General features: G+C 38.4%; 1 protein-coding gene across 2 annotated transcripts in view; it reads left to right on the top strand.

Moving 5' to 3' along the window:
• The window catches only part of ADAM23 (ADAM metallopeptidase domain 23), a gene marked incomplete at its 5' end in the record, with an annotated part of 164,420 nt that overhangs the window by 126,234 nt on the left and 23,288 nt on the right, over window positions 1–14,898 (top strand). For both annotated transcript variants that reach the window (XM_082631139.1, XM_082631140.1), the window contains 7 exons: window positions 1,309–1,380; window positions 1,976–2,065; window positions 3,373–3,453; window positions 9,339–9,389; window positions 10,091–10,154; window positions 11,425–11,530; window positions 14,467–14,586. In XM_082631139.1, the coding sequence (XP_082487265.1) occupies window positions 1,309–1,380; window positions 1,976–2,065; window positions 3,373–3,453; window positions 9,339–9,389; window positions 10,091–10,154; window positions 11,425–11,530; window positions 14,467–14,586 (584 nt within the window). The remainder of the gene's footprint in view (window positions 1–1,308; window positions 1,381–1,975; window positions 2,066–3,372; window positions 3,454–9,338; window positions 9,390–10,090; window positions 10,155–11,424; window positions 11,531–14,466; window positions 14,587–14,898) is intronic.

The raw sequence follows: 14,898 nt of genomic DNA, 5'->3' as shown, positions 1-14,898 counted from the left end.
TGTGAAAGAACTGACTTTCTTCCAAGTGTTGTAGTCAATGGATGTATGTATGCAGGTTTTATGTGTTATTTTCACATTATCTAAGTGCATCTTTTCTGTGCTCTGGGAACCTTCTCAACTGCCATGTTTGCCATATGGTTTGTGATAGTGACCTGTCTCAGGATGGAAGAAGAGTCCTAAGAATGAAATCCAACAGTGGGTTACATGGGAGTCCTGATCTAAAGCACTAGTCATGTTCCAGTCTGCCTTTCCCTTTTCCATTTTCTCCTCCCTGCTGATCAAAATATCACAGAGATGAGGACTGTTGATTTTAGTCACTGGATTTTCCCATGGGGAAGTCCCACCCAAGTATCGTGGAAAACTTCCTTGCTCCTTATAACAATTTTCCTTTCCTGGAAGTGGAAGGAGGATCAGATCTTTCTTTGGTGGACTCAGTGGAGGGCAGCTGTTCCTTGGGTGTGTGCTGCTCCCTCTCATATATATGGTTCTGAGCATTTGGGTTGGGATGTCCTGTTCTAATCTTCACCTGAGTATAGTAGATATACACAGAAAAATTTTGCCCCAGGTGATGGGAAATAGGAATGTTTCTTATAAATAATCAGCTGCCTCAACAACTGGTCTGTAATACAGTTTATTTGGCAAGCAAGTTCACAGCACCAGTAGGGTGGATTATTCTAGAAACTTGACTCTCCCATTGCTCCAGGAATGATTGAGAAATTTCTATACATCTGTGCATATGTCTGCACATTTACTTAATATGATTCAGACAGTGCAGATTTCTTTTCACTGAGAATGATGGGCATGGACTTCCAGCAACACTTTTTTTCCCTAAGTTTATTTGCATTTACTTGATGGCATATATCACATTTAGCTGTGAATGAAGCATTTTTATCTTCTTGACATTTTTTATATCTTCTCAGCTGCCTGGTTATAAGTCAACAAATTAGGTATCTGTGAGTCTTATTAGCAGAGCATTTTAGCTCCATTAGCAAATATGAAAAGTGATCTATTCCTCTTGACAGCATATTTCTCTGAAAAGTAGCTCTAATGGTAGAGGTCATCTCTGGAGCCCACTCCTGGAGAATCCTCCAAGAGATATTACCCCATTTAAAATACGTTTTTTAGAAGTGTTATTAATAAATTAACAGTGATTCTCACACAGACACATTTGTAAGATGCCATAACAACAGATCGTAGAAGAATACCACATGATAGCTGATTATAGGGCCAAGTATGTAGCCTGATTGGAGTGTTGATTTTCTGTGATGAATTAAAATGGTTTCCCTTTATCTTTCTAATCTCTTTCAGCTATTTGAGCCCACAGAATGTGGAAATGGATATGTGGAAGCTGGGGAGGAGTGTGATTGTGGAATCCATGTGGTAGGTGTAAGAGATCTTTTCTACCTTCAGCACATCTACCCAGAGTGCAGAAGAATAGCGTTAGTGGGAAGTCTGCCCCATCATTCATTGTGGTCTTACTGCCTTTATTTCTGAGCTCTCTCATCAATGCTTAATCCTAGCTCAACCACGTTAGAATTAATCATGGGCTCTGTCTGAAGAAACCTAATGGATTCTTCTAATCAAATTCGTATCTCTTAAAAATTCATAGCTCCTATTCATCTCAGACAAGTTTTACTAACTCATGAAAATTCTTTCTGTGTTGTATATTAGTTTTGTCTTTGTAAAACTAGATTGAGTATTAAGAATACCACAGAGCTAACCAAGGGTTGGGTACCTGCTAAAAAATAAGCTTACTTTTTGGTAGAGAAGCCCCTTCTTAGAAGATGGTACTTTGCTGAGAAGTATAGCTGGAAGGAATCTGTCATTGCTTAAAGTGGTTCATTCTTTCCTAAAAGATTTGCTTACTATTATATACATCTCCTCACATGGATTATGCATAAGTTACATGTGGAGAGCATGTTGAATGACCAGTGGGTAGGTTTCCTCACTTACTCACATGAAGTGTTTTCTCTAGGAATGCTATGGATTGTGCTGTAAGAAATGCTCTCTCTCCAATGGGGCCCACTGCAGCGACGGGCCCTGCTGTAATAATACCTCATGTCTTGTGAGTTCTCTGACAGTTTCATCTTTCTTATCGTTGACATATTAGCCAAATATCTCAATGTGTACATTGAGTATTTGTACAACTTGTCACACACTTGTTGCTTGACACTGTGCATATTAGCCTGGCAATTTTGTAGAATCAATAAATCTATCCAAATTCTGTGGGTTACAACGATCATCTTTACTATGATTCACTACCAACCATTCTATTCTCTGGTACCTCCCTAAGAAAATATATCTATAATCCTTCCAAAATAAACATTGAGAATTGCTCTACTATCATGAGTGAAAACCAAATTAAATAGTTGAATAGATGAGGGACAATTCTTGTGGTCTTTTTCTAATAAGCCCTACTTATAACCTCTTTCTTTAAAACTCATCCTAATTTATTTTAGACCCTGAGCAGAAAACCTAGTGCTCATGTTTTTACATTTGATATTTAAAATCACTTATAAAGGCAAGAAAGCTAGATAAGGAGGTAATATATGTATGTATGTATGTTTATATGTGTATATGCACAACTTGTGTATGTGTGGACACACAGTTACTTCCATCTTTAGAGACCTCTGGTTAATTTTTTTAAAAAATGTTTTAAAAATTTTCCTTTTTCTCATCTATAAAATCTCTAATATCCTTTAAAACCATAAAAGTATATGATTTAATTTTATCCAACACCAAAGGGATATTATGCATGTGGTAATCTAGGAGGTTCTAGCTTAGTTTGTACTTGCTTATGTCCCCAACCAGATTATAAATTGCTTGAAGATGATGGACTCGTTCCTTCATCTTTTACCCACCCACCACCCAGAGAAACAAAACGCCTTGTATTCAGTAGGCATTCACTGGCATCACTGAAGGAAATTCATATGAATTAATTGAAATCTGCTTGTGTATATTTAGCTAAAGCAAGACTAATATCCAAGCAAGTTGGTAAATCAGTGCAGGTTGGGTGTGCATATCAGTCTTCAGAGAGATCCTAAATGTTTATATTTTAGTGTTTTGTTCTTTTGTCTTAAGCCACACCAGTGTTTCTTCTTTGCACAATTGTCATCACAATGTTTTCCAAAAATAATACTCTGAGATAGTGGATTTTGAAATCTGAACATGTAATGCCTTGGTTAATGATTCATATTTACTACACAGAGTGGTATTTGGGTATTATCTCTATTCTGGAACTATCTTGCTGATTCATAAAAAGAGTTTGGCGGTGGTTATGAAAGGATGTCATGATTGTTGGTGAATATAAGAATGTTAACTCTTTGAAATATTAATTAATACTGGTTCCTAATATTGAGTTTTGATTTGCAGTTTCAGCCGCGAGGGTATGAATGTCGGGATGCTGTGAATGGGTGTGATATTACCGAATACTGTACTGGAGACTCTGGCCAGGTATGGCAAACTAAGTTTTAGGTAATGCATCTTACTTGCAAATACATATTGTAAAGCTTTCAGTTTGGATTATGTGTGTGAATATGATTTGGTTCTTTTGTTTTTTGTTTTGTTTTGCTCTGTTTTCTAGTAATTTCTAGCTCCTACCATGCCTTTATTTTAGGAAAGTTTATTGTGGTTTTTTGGACCTGAAAAATCTCTTTTCTTCCAAATTTCCCCTTCGTAATTAGTTCCCTTTATATTGCATATATCCAACGAATTGATTTATCTTTCCTGGTCCCCACATCTAAAACAGTATCCTCACACTGATAAAGCACCAATAGTACTATTTTCAAGCATTTTTAAGCCACAAAACCCTTTCTTTTTTTTTTTTTAACATCTCTATTGTAGTATAATTGCTTTATAATGGTGTGTTGGTTTCTGCTGTATAACAAAGTGAATCAGCTGTACGTGTACCTATATCCCCATATCTCCTCCCTCTTGCGTCTCCTTCCCTCCCACCCTCCCTATCCCACCCCTCTAAGTGGACACAAAGCACCGAGCTGATCTCCCTGTGCCATGCGGCTGCTTCCCACTACCTATCTGTTTTACATTTGGTAGTGTATACATGTCCATGCCACTCTCTCACTTTGTCCCAGCTTACCAACAAAATTTTGGATGGAAGCCCAATGTAGAAATCTAGGAAGAGTAGCACTGCTGTGGTTGAAGTGGGATTGGGAGCAGAAGTCTGCCTTCCTCAGCTCTGTCACCATCTCGCTCCACTTATGAAGCCCTGGCTTCATGGCCCACACACTTGGCATGATCTTCTTCACATTAAAATTATCACATTATCATTAAGGTTGCCTTCCGGCATTCCTTCTTTAATTTTTACATTTTTAAACATTTATATTGTGTTGTTTTATGTCTTTATTTGTCATTCAAATGAACATTTGTGGAGCCCCTGCTCTGTGACAAGCACTGCTGTGAATGCTGGGATACGGGAGGAATTGAAATAGAAAAGTCCTTGCTCTTACGGGGCTTGCATTCTGCTGGATGGAGAAAGGCAAATAAATGAACAAAAAAGCCAGTGAGTACAGAAGCATGGCTTCTTCAAGAGATGGAATGAAAGCAGGGATAGCTGGGGAATAGTGGAAACAATTCAGAGAGGAAGTCAGGAATCAGGCAGGTAGGGGCTTGGTAAGAATTTTTGACTTCATTCTACCCTCATTTCTTTCTAACGTTATTTCAAGAGCATTTTCCCATGCTATGACACAGTTTTTATAAATATCCTCTTTAAAGTTGCATGAAAGTCTGCCATGTGGATTTACCAGTCACCTCTACATCCAGTGGTGGTAGATATTTAGATTGTTGGCAGTATTTCATTATTATGGTTAATACGGTTGTGAATCTCTATGCATTTTTAAGAGTGTTTCTTGTTTGGAGTTAGCACCTTAGGACAAGTTCTCAGGAGTGGAGTTACCTATTGCCAGGTAGGGCTCCTGATAGAGTACAGTTAGAAGCCAGAATATCATTTTTGCTATTGCAAATAGCCAAGTTGAAAGCGATAGCTTAGTGTGAGGGCTAAATGGGCCTCTTTATAGATCCCAGATTCAGGCTATAGCAACACGTTATTGACAACATTGGGCCTGGAATGACCTGTCGGTGCAGAGCCAGCCCTTGCCTTGTATGCTATGGAGGAGCAATAGAGAGAGGATGATTTATGTGAGTAGGCAAGAGAAGGATGGCAGGACCGGGCCAGAATGCCAAGTTACTCTTCTCAAGTTTATCAAATCAGCCAGCCAACAAACCCAACCATTCACTCTACCTGCCTGGAGAATCGAGTACAGGAGCAGAGAGTAACTGGAGTTACACTGAGTTCCCCTCCCTGGAAGGAAACATGAGGAGAGGAAAACAAAGGATCCTAATTAACCTTTTTGAAAGGTTTTGATATGTATCATCTGAGGCTCGATTCAAGTGGATATGGTACAAAGGAATGGTACAGTGAACTCTATTCAGGCTATTACTCTTTTGTGATTTTTATGCGTATCTGTTTTTTATATATAAATATGTAAATAGGTTTCTCTGCAATTTTTAAATAATATAGTGGCAGAATGTAAGAATTGTGGATTCAGTGTTTTATGACAAGTGTACTGACATTCTTGATATACTGTTTCACTGAGTTATATTTTTAGTTTTGTAGAATAATGCTATTTTTATACCCATCATATATGGTTTTGGTTCTGTGTATTCAGTTCTTTTAAAAGTATAGTTTTTTCATTTAAACCTTTTACTCTTGAATTGCCATAGACTTTACTGGAAATAAGGTTTTTATAATGAGGGCTCTGTGTTCAACTTAATATTCTATTGTCCAGATTTTTAAAATGTTCTTTTTATCTCATGTGTCCAAGGTGAAAACTGTACTGTTAAATTCTCAGTGGCATGGTAGAAAAACACGTTCCTTTAGTAACAATTTCCTTATATGACCAGAATGAACCTGAACTAGATAAGTGGAATAGGGGGAGTTAAACACCCACCCCAAATTCTTTTGCTTTGTAAGAGGCAGTGAACTGTGAATTTAATTGATGCTAATAATGATTAAGAAAATAGGATCTCTGAGAATCTCTGCATCTCTGAAAATCAGTATCGTTGGCAACATTATGACTTAATCTCTTTTATTTTATAGTATATTTTTGCATAATTTTTTTTTTTTTTTTGCGGTACGCGGGCCTCTCACTGTTGTGGCCTCTCCCGTTGCGGAGCACAGGCTCTGGACGTGCAGGCTCAGCGGCCATGGCCCACGGGCCCAACCGCTCCGCGGCATGTGGGGTCTTCCCGGACCGGGGCACGAACCCGTGTCCCCTGCATCGGCAGGCGGACTCTCAACCACTGCGCCACCAGGGAAGCCCCAATTTTTGCTTAATTTTGATACTAGCATTTACTGATGCTTCTGAGCTGCTTTTTAAATTAACAATTTATAAGAGAATAAGTAATACATGTGGAACTGAGAGAAATCCTGGGCAAACAGTCTGGATGATCTAATAAAGATATTTTTTAAAGATGTGGGAAATGTGTTTTGTTAGTACTATGAAATATGTCATCAAAATGGGAGTATAGCACAATTTAAAATAAGTACATTTAAAGGCTATTGCACTGTGAAAGCCGGCCTCAACTGGACCTTCCTGCACAGCGTAAAACTGGGGGCTCAAATGGCATTTAGAGACTGAATCCAGAGCTCTGCTCACAGGCAGAATAAAGTACACAGATTTATGGTCCCTCTGCTTTAAATATCTCCAGACAACGAGAGACATCCATAATTTCCTTTGTTAAACATTTCAGTGATAAGCAACTGGCTTTTATTAGCCTAAACGAAAAATAGATTGATTAGAAATCTTCCTCCATGTAGCTGTGACAGTTTATAACAAGAGCTTTTTTTTTCTAATTAGTGACTCCTACTAGTTTTTTCCTCTTGAAACATCGCAGAAGTCAAATATGAAAATTGTTTAGCCCCTGATGTACCTATTCTAGTAGCAACATTTCTTTTACATTTTTGTCCAGTGTGGTTGTATTCATCTTGGAGTAAGTGAATAACTAACGTTAGTTGATTAATAAGAAAATGATGGGGCTTCCCTGGTGGTGCAGTGGTTGAGAGTCCGCCTGCCGATGCAGGGGACACGGGTTCGTGCCCCGGTCCGGGAAGATCCCACATGCCATGGAGCGGCTGGGCCCGTGAGCCATGGCTGCTGAGCCTGCGCGTCCGGAGCCTGTGCTCTGCAACGGGAGAGACCACAACAGTGAGAGGCCCGTGTCCCACAAAAAAAAAAAAAAAAAAAAGAAAATGATGGTGTTTTGAGTGGGTTTGGATGAAAGAGGCCCAGGGATCTCTGTTTTTGGGCAGCTGGTCCAGTAAACCAACTTCTCATGCTGATAATTACATCTTTTGAAGAGTTACCATTAGGTTGAGTGAAAGCTTGTATGAGAGTCAGTTGTTCTTTAGAAAGATGTAGAACCAAAGCATTTAATCTCACAGTGTTCCTTCATAAGTTACTGCTTCTTTGCACTTCTAAGTTAGTTCCATTACCTTTCTGTAGTGACCATGATAAACACCTTGGTGTTGCAGAATAGAATAACTTAATTGTATCTGTGTGGGTCAGTTATTTATTTTCTCAGTCAGTCAATAGTCATGGAGCACCATCTCAATCACAATTGAGTCAGTTTTGTTCTAGGTGCTGGGGAGCCTGCAGGGACAGAAAATCCCTGCCTGCACGGTGCTCGCATTAGGATGCAGACAAAAGACAAGCAAATATATAAAATATACTGATCCTCAGTTGGTGATACATGTTATGGAGAAGGAAAAAAATAGTGAATGGGGAACAGAGGATGCCAGCATGGAGAAGGAGGTTATGGTTTTGAAGAGCATGGTTAGAGAAGGCTTCTCTGAGATGCTGTTATTTGAACAACGTCCTAAAAAAAGGTGAGAGAGCAAGCCAGGCGGAAATCTGGGGGAGAGATTGGAGGAAGAGCAAGGACAAACGCCGTGGGGTGGCAGCATGGCTGGTACATTCACGTAGAGTCAGGTATTTATGGCAGAGAGTAGGAATGAGGTCAGAGAGATGAAGATGAGGATGGGGCCGGCATAGGAGCAGATCATGATGAACTTGGAAGGCCAGTGAGTAGACGGGGAAGCCATCAACAGAGGAGCAACATGAGGTGGTTTAGGTTTTTCAAGGGACACTCTGGTAGCTCTATAGCCTATAAGGAGAGTAGAGTGGAAGCAGGGGAATCAGTTGGAGGCTGTTGCATAATCAGAGAGATGAGAGATGGTGGTGGTGTGGACCTGGCATTAGCGGTGTAAATGGAGAAAAGTCAGATTGCAATTATATTTTAAAGGTAGAAGCTACCAAGATTTGTTAATGGAATAGAAGGAGAGTGTGAGAAAAAGAGAGGAACATAGGATGACTCCATGGTTTTGGCCTTGAACAGTTGGAAGAGTGGGACTGTCATTTACTGAGAAGGTGAAAACTAAGGGAGGACCTCAATGGGTATTGCTATGTTTCTTATTCACTTGCCACACCCATGTTTTTTTTTTTTCCTTTTTGTATTTGTTTTGAATGCTGTAGCAGAGCCTTGACTTAATTTTTTTAGCTCTCTTAAATGTGGTAAATGAGACGCACAGAAAGTAAAAGTTTTAATTTACTCAGGGTAATGTTGGGGGAAAATGAAATTTTCCTTATTTTTACTTGTAAAAAATGATTTGATAAATAGACCTGGAAAAAGAAAGAACTGTCACATCATGATTGCTCTAGTAACAGATCTGTAGTTCAAGAGGTCAGAAATGTAATGGAGATACAGCACTTATATTGCGCTGAAGGGCAGTGTATTTCTTCTTTCTCAGTAATGTGGCCTAGAGGTGAGTGCCATGGGTGTTACATGCAAAGTTGACATTTTCACAGGGCTGAGTGAAGTCTTGTAAATTAGTTCCTGAACATGTCCACTCCTGCATAACAAGCTGATTTGTTCCCTTCATTATCCATTTTAATTCCTTCTACTTTTAACTCCACAGGCAAGTGAACGTAAATTATTATTTTAGCCCATCTCATGGAAAACGGAGAAACATAAAAAGCACCCACTGCATGGACCTAATTGATTGATTCATTTTTACCAATAATTGCAGAATAAATTTGGATAACCTACTCAAAGAGTTACTTATGTTTTCCTAATTATAGAGTCATCATGCTTGCATTTTTAAAATACTTATTATAACTTTTACTGATATGAATGATCTGTAGCACACAATTCACAAGTAATAATAAAATCATGCTTACTTTTTTTGCATTTTAATATACTGTACACATAATCTGAAGATACTTCACACGCTGAATGTTAACTAAAAAGTTTATATTTTTCAGTGCCCACCAAATCTTCATAAGCAAGATGGATATGCATGCAATCAAAATCAGGTATGCTGGGCTCTAGGTTTTAAATGGGATTTTACAAAAAGATTAGATTTCAGGGTTTTTTTTTTTTGATAAATGTAATTTTGATAGGGAATTGCAATTCAAACAACAGTAAATTATTGCAGTGGTCTTCTAATTCAGAGTTGCTTTATGTCATATAAAATACAAATATATTATATTTATCTCTGGGTACAAACTGTTCAGATTGAGGGAGAGGAAAAAAATGTAATGGCTGAAGAATTAGAAATCTAATTTATTGAGTTGTGACTATCTTTTAATCATTTCAGCCTGTCTCTGATGGGAAAATATGGTAATCTGTTGTAATGTGGTTGTAGTTTTTTTTTTTTTTTTCCTGAAGCTATGTTATAACCTAACCATTCACATGCAAAAAAAGCTAAAAAATCATATTGGTATCACCCAAAGAAATGTCTCAATTTTTTTTTCCATAAAATTAAAAAATTTAGACAGTTAGTTGGATTTGAAGAGCTGTACTATGAGCTATGTTTTGTGTTTTAAATTTTAACTGTCATTCTTATGCTTCTCTTAGGATGTTTATGGTTTTTATTTTCACTGTGAAAGTATTAGGGTACCGAATGAAAAAGAAAATAATTTTGTCTGAAACAATGAAAAGGAGACCTTGCAGTGAGAGTTTGGGGAAAATGGAACTGGCTGCATGTGCCTCATAACATATGTTCTGTCCTCAGGGCCGCTGCTACAACGGGGAGTGCAAGACACGGGATAACCAGTGTCAGTACATCTGGGGAACAAGTAGGTCATGTTTCCTGCTTGCTGGTCACACACAGGTTTCTCTTAATATTCTTCACTGCCAGTCTTGCTGAAAGAGATATACAGCTTGGGGTGATTAAAAAACAAACAAACAAGTAGAAAAGGCGGAAGAGAAGGTGAATCTTAGTCACAAAACCACAGCAAACAACTGCTAATGTTGGGGACTTGTCATCTGAACCAAAAAGTGCCAATCAGTGATTGTGGCTGTGACAGAAGGGACGCTACACCCACCTGCAAAGACTGGGTTGAGTGCAGTGGTCATGCTTATTATCCAGCCACTCAGCTGATTTTCTTTGTACCTTGGATTTAACATTCACCCCCTCAAGTTAGCTTTCTCTTCTTTTACCCCAGGATAGAACCAGACTTTTGTTGTTGTTTTTTTTTAATTCTATAATTGATTATCTCAATTTGAAGTGAAGAAACACAAGTACTTTGTGAGACACAGACAGATAGAGATTCGGGTACTTGGTCATGCTTCTCAGTACATTCCCTACATGTCAGTACACGTATTCTCTTCCTGACATTTGTATTGCCTCGCCAGTGAACTTCAGTTCATGAGGGCCAGGCCGGAAGAGAGAGAGAAGTGGCTCTGCCTTGCTGGCAGAGGCTGGGTCACCCACCAGGAAAAGAAAGCACGCAAAAGGAGACTGGGACCCATGCACAAGTGATGTCAGTGTTTGGCAAATGTCACTTAACTGAAAGATTTACTTTCAGTGCTTCAGTTTTGACAAGGGAAAGATAATAGAGGCATTTTTGTCTTGTAAAAAGGTTTAAATATCAAAATCCATATGCCAATGTAAAATATCAATGAGCTCAGACTTTATAATGCCTACTGATATTAAGAGAAAGCAGGATTAGGAATGATACTAGTTTTCTCTGTGTCACTTCACTAGTTCCTGCTGATGATTAATCCTACCTCCCACCCTCAAACCCACCAACAAGAATTGGGAATAAATTTGTCTCCCAAGTTAAAAAGAAAGGTGTGTTGGAGCTGTCCTGTCTTAGCTTATAAGAGTCATTGGTTAAATTTTTAGGAATTTTAGAAGCCAGTTGACATCATAGTCTTAGTTTGAAATTAGCCATGTATTACACCATGGAAATTTACACCATGGAAATTGGCAAGTGCTACAAATTAGGAATTTTTTTTCCTTTTTCTGAAACACCAGTTATTAAAATATTTACTGGCACACGACCAGTTATGGATAACAAAGAGAACTAAAATTAATTCTCTTTTCTTTCTCCTCTCCAAAAGAGGCTTCGGGGTCTGACAAATTCTGTTATGAAAAGCTGAATACAGAAGGCACAGAGAAAGGCAACTGCGGGAAGGATGGAGACCGATGGATCCAGTGCAGCAAACAGTGAGTGGTCAGCTCTGGGAGCATAGTGAGTGGACTTGGAAACCCTGGTCCAAATGTAAAATGAGCACAAAATAAATGTTACTGATTTTTTAATAAATATTCGACTACTTAAAATTTTAAAGTATGGATTTAAAAAATACATTAGTATAGCTAGAGGCAAATGGCTATGAACTAAACTATTTCTGTGGTACAGACTCACACCATTTCTGTAAAATTCAGAAAAGTTCTTGCATGCTGTATTTTACTTGAAGCTTGTTTTGAAGAGATACTTTGCCAAGGTATTTTAAATTAATAGTGGGTTTTAATTCTCTACTTCTGCTAGCAGAAAAGGCCTATGAATGTACTAGTATGCATGGAATTCTACAAGCAAAAGATATAGACTGTATATATAATTTGAGGGACCATTTAAAGTGAAGTAATATATATACTTAATTATTTCTCAAATGTAACACCATATGATTTAATTAAACATCTAATGCCTATATTAGAGTTTTGTTTTCCCTTCTAAAAAGTAGCTAGTCAGTGCATATTGGAGGCATCTTTACTCAGGAAGTGAGATACTTTCAGAGCACGTTGGTAATATTTTCCCTTGATTTGGTGAGGAAAGTTAAAATTGTGATTTAATAGTTTATTAAGGTTAACTCAATGACTTGGATCTATGGGACCACTAAGTGATACACCAAAGCTCCTCCTTTCTCCTTCCATAACAGTGAGGATTCTTCTCCCATTTTGAAGCAGAGCGAGGATTTAAGGGAAGTTTTATTTCTCTAGTTAATGGTCTCTAATGTACTTTAGGAATCTTTGCCATTCTATGTAGTCTTTGATGGTAGATGAGGCCTTAGGAGGCAACAAATCTTTGACTTCTTTAAAGTTAAACCAAAATAACAGAACAGAACTTCCCATCTGATGTCTCATGAGTGAGTTATAGATGTTCTGAGCTGTTCAGTCCTCGAGGTGCCAGGGAGGAAATGGGGACTAAAATAGTCAAAATCCATGGGGTTGGATGCTTCTGGATTTAATTAGCTTCAGTCATTAAATCAATGTCATAGACAAATCTGATCATTTCTCTGTGCCTCTGTGACTTCAAAAAGTTGGGAGGGGGCCTCCCTGGTGGCGCAGTGGTTGAGAGTCCGCCTGCCGATGCAGGGGATGCGGGTTCGTGCCCCGGTCTGGGGGGATCCCATGTGCCGCGGAGCGGCTGGGCCCGTGAGCCATGGCCGCTGGGCCTGCGCGTCCGGAGCCTGTGCTCCGCAACGGGAGAGGCCACAACAGTGAGAGGCCCGCATACCGCAAAAAGAAAAAAAAAAAAAAAAAAAAAAAAAAAGTTGGGAGGCATTGTATCAGATCATTGTAGAGGATAGCTTTTGAATATCTGGCAGTAGAATAGCCTACCACCAATGAGTTAAAGAAAATAAATGCATGTTTTATTAAACTTTAAAAAAACTGGGAAATATAACATAAAAAGTGATTAATATACACATATACATTTTGCCAAATAAATGCAAAGTGAACTCTCATGTAACTCCTATGTGGATCAAGAAGTAGAGCATTCCAGAAATGTATTCTTCCCCCTCACAGTGCCTGTGTCTCTCTGCTGGAGGTATTGTCATCCTGAGTTTTCTGGCAATTGCTTTCTTTCTTTTCTTTAGAGATTTACTGTCCAAGTTTTCAGCCCTAAACAGTACATTTTGCCTAAAGTTTCAGTAACTTTATATAAAAGGAATCATATCTCAGGTATTATTTTGCATTTTGCTTCTTAAGTTCATTATTTTAAGAGTTTTCCATGGTATATGTAGCTGTTGGTTCATATTTATTATTCATTTGTTTCATTTTCATTCATATTTATATACCTTGATTTGTTTCTCCATTCTGTGTTGATAGACATTTAGATGGTTTCCATGTTTTGGCTATTAGGAACCATGCTGCTGTGAACATTCCGATACATGTAACTTAGTACACATTTGCACATACTTTTCTAAGGCCTTACCTGGAAGAAAAATTGCTAAGTCATAGGGGATGTATATTTCCAGTGCTACCAGATGATGTGACAGTGTTCTCTAAAATGGTTGTACTAGTAAACCCTACCATCGAGAATTTGTATATGAGAATTTTGTTGTACTTCATTCTCACCAATATTTGGTATTATCAGACATTTTACTTTTATGTATTCTGCTGGGTATGAACTGCTTTATTGTTGTGGTTTTAATTTGTATTTTCCTGATTACAAGTGGAAGTTAGTACATTTTCATGCATTTCTTGGACATGGATGTCCTTTTTTGTAATGTGCCACTTTAATTCTTTGCACATTTTTTAAGGAGTTCATTGTTTACTTCGCTGGAGGTAGGTGCCCTCATGGTGGGTGAGTCGTTTAACAATGTCGCCAAGGACCCAGATGATTTCTGCCCCTCTTCTTTGTAATGCTTAGCATGTTCAATTTGTGTCTTTACATTTGTGAATTCACGATTGCAAGGCTAATGCAAAGGCTCCACACTCAAAGGCAGGAAGCAGGGGCAGGAGCAAAAGGTCTTCTCCCTGTCAGGCTCTAACCTTTCATCCAGAGCACAGAATTCTCCCCAGCAATCCCTAGCTGCCTTTTCCTCACATCTCAACACCCAGGGGCTGCTCTTAGCTCCAGGAGGGTGGGAAGGAGGGATGGCTAGGAAAGTGGGTGTAGCAAATGGGGGTGCCATGATGAACTCAGACACCAGTCATGAGCCATCTTTCAGGGCTGGGCACTTTGCTACCCCGAAGAAACTGTGATCTTGTTAGCAAGGAAGGAGGGAGTCCTCGCCAACCAACAGTATCTGAACAAATGCTTTTATTTAAAGAAAAGGGACTATTTCCCATTTTAAAATATTTGTAGACTGAATAGTTTTGATTTTTTCTGTTTGATTCCTCCTGTCTTGTTCTTTTTTTTTTTTTTTTAATATGTTCAGCGATGTGTTCTGTGGATTTTTACTCTGTACCAATCTTACTCGAGCTCCACGTATTGGTCAACTTCAGGGTGAGATCATCCCAACTTCCTTCTACCACCAAGGCCGGGTGATTGATTGCAGGTAACACATTAAATGTTGGAAAACCTAATGAATCGTGAGAATTGCAAATTTAGAAAAATCAAGGGAAATGGTAACTTAGATTTTATTATCACCTTGCATGTTGAAAGTCATTTAAAAAACAAAGTTATATACTGATTTGCAAATTATATTTGCTTAAAAATTATACCAGTTAGTTGGGAGACATTCCTTGTAATTATAATCTTAAAAGTAGAACTTTATGGTATTCATGTTGACACATGATTAAAATTTTGAGCATTGAAATATGTCACTCTCTGAACACTGTGTGTTTTATGTTTTGTGACAAAGAATAAA

This window comes from Mesoplodon mirus, assembly GCF_964341445.2.
Source record: "Mesoplodon mirus genome assembly, chromosome: 8".
Taxonomy (NCBI): domain Eukaryota; kingdom Metazoa; phylum Chordata; class Mammalia; order Artiodactyla; family Ziphiidae; genus Mesoplodon; species Mesoplodon mirus.
This window is presented reverse-complemented; position numbering and strand designations above follow the sequence as displayed.